The 2,054-nt window shown below is 45.8% G+C and overlaps 1 protein-coding gene across 1 annotated transcript in view; it reads left to right on the forward strand.

Moving 5' to 3' along the window:
- Positions 1-1,312: 1,312 nt before the first annotated feature.
- LOC107115529 (transmembrane protein 45B-like) overlaps positions 1,313-2,054 on the forward strand; it is a 12,955-nt gene continuing 12,213 nt past the window's right edge. The window contains exon 1 of the mRNA XM_015417261.1: positions 1,313-1,504. Coding sequence (XP_015272747.1) covers positions 1,321-1,504 — 184 coding nt within the window. The 5' untranslated portion in view covers positions 1,313-1,320. The remainder of the gene's footprint in view (positions 1,505-2,054) is intronic.

The raw sequence follows: 2,054 nt of genomic DNA on the forward strand, positions 1-2,054 counted from the left end.
CTTGGCGGGGCTTCCTCGCACTCCCGCCGGCCTTGCACGTCCACTGCCGGGCCATATGGAGTCAGGGGGGGTGGCATATACTAATGAGTTATGCTAATGAGTTCCCCTAGCTCTTTTTCTACGAAATGACCCCTAATAAAAATTAAACAAATATGGCTCCTGTCTCTATGAACACCCATGCAGGTGGGCTGGTACATTTATTTTTTTTATAAACTGGTGTTTCTTGAATTAAAAAAAATTATATGCTGCCGCATAACACAAGGTTCCTCAAGGTTTCCACATACATACCCCAAATCTAATGCAAGACAAAATACAATCAGCCAGAATGGTAACAAAAACAGTTAAAACTCTCAAACCAATTTCTACCCACAGATAATGTTTAAAGTTATGTAATAAAAAGCAGGACAAAGGAAGGGAATTTTACTTCTTGCAAAGTGTCTGGGATGTTAGAGAAATATTTGTCTGGTGTCTAAAACTTAAAAGTGAAGGTACCTTGGGAACTGTGGGGAGGAATATCACAGATAAGGATACCAAAGGCCCTGCCCTGATTTTTTAAAGTGTGTTTTCCTTAATACTAAAAAGTAGGTACCCTTTTCTTAAAGATAAGTCAGAATTTATTTCATTTGTACCCCCGTTTTCTTCCCGATGGGAACTCAAGGTGGCTTACATAACTCTCCCCTCCTTAGGATTGCCAGCCTCCTGGTGTATTAGTTTGCCTGGAAAAAACAGCAGCTTTGAAAGGTGGACTCTATGGTATTATACCCCATTGACGTCCTCTCCACAAACCCTGCCCACCTCAGGCCCCACCCCCTAAATCTCTAGGTATTTCCCAACCTGGAGCTGGCAACCCTACCTTTCCTCCATTTTACCCTCACAACAGCAACCCTGTGAGGCAGGTCACGCTGAAAGTATGTGACTGACCAAAGGTCACCCAGCAAGCTTCCATGGCAGACTGGGGATTCAAACCTGGTTCTCCTAGATGGCCAGACTTGCTTAATGTAAGAGCCACATAGAATAAACATCAGATGTTTGAGAGCTGCAAGACATGAATAAATATTACACCCCTGTCCTAGACCCTAGGTCTGACACTCTAACCACTGCAGCACACTGGGCCTTTTTTTAAACTACTGCAGTGCTCTTAGTGCATTTCCAGTGTTCTTTGTTCTGTGTTTGTTTACCCAGTGAGTGGATGTGTTGGCTTGTCCTTGGAAAGGCATACAATTTTGCATTTCTTAAGTTTATAAGCAGATGCAAACTGACGATTTTACTGTTTTTTAAAAATATCCATATATATTTAAGGCTCAAGTATCCAGTGCAACAATGACGAGTTTCCTGGGTGATGCCCTTCGGGGCAGCTTCTTCCTGATGTTTGGGCTATGGTGGTCGGTCAAGTACCCAATGAAGTATGTGCTTCAGAAACTGAATACAGACAACCAGGCCAGCCGTTGGATCCAGTACGTGGATATCGCAGAAGGAACTGCCAAAGCCTTCTTCGCTCTAGGAGGTAAGTTTCTCTGGCATAATTCCCTCTTCTTCCACAGTCGGGTTGCCAACTCCAGGCTGGCAAATTCCTAGAGATTTGGGGCAGACCCTGGGGAGGGCAGAGTTTGGGGTAGGGGAGGGAGTTCGGCAGGGAAGTAATGCTTTATTGTCCACCCTCCAGAGCTGCCATTTCTTTGCGGGTTAGAAGTATACTCCAAATGCAATATATGTATAAGCTTTTTCAGTTTGGTTTAAGGATGGGAAATACCTGGAGATATTGGGGGTGGAGCCTGGGGAAGGGGAGGGACTTCAATGGGGGTACAACGCCATAGAGTCCACCTTCCAAAGCTGCCATTTTCTCCAGGGGAACTCATCTCTCTTGCCTGGAGATCAGTTGTAAACCCATAAAAACATAAGAGGAGCCATTTTTGGATCAGGCCAATGGCCCATCCAGTCCAACACTCTGGGTGCGTTCAGACGCGGCCTTTATGCCGGCAGAAACGCGATCAGACTTACCCTCCATTTTGTGGATCCCTCCGGTGGACGCCCGCTCACACGCTGCGGGCGTCGGC

The sequence above is a fragment of the Gekko japonicus genome, unplaced genomic scaffold (genome assembly GCF_001447785.1).
Source record: "Gekko japonicus isolate JY-2015 unplaced genomic scaffold, Gekko_japonicus_V1.1 scaffold3640, whole genome shotgun sequence".
Lineage (NCBI taxonomy): Eukaryota > Metazoa > Chordata > Lepidosauria > Squamata > Gekkonidae > Gekko > Gekko japonicus.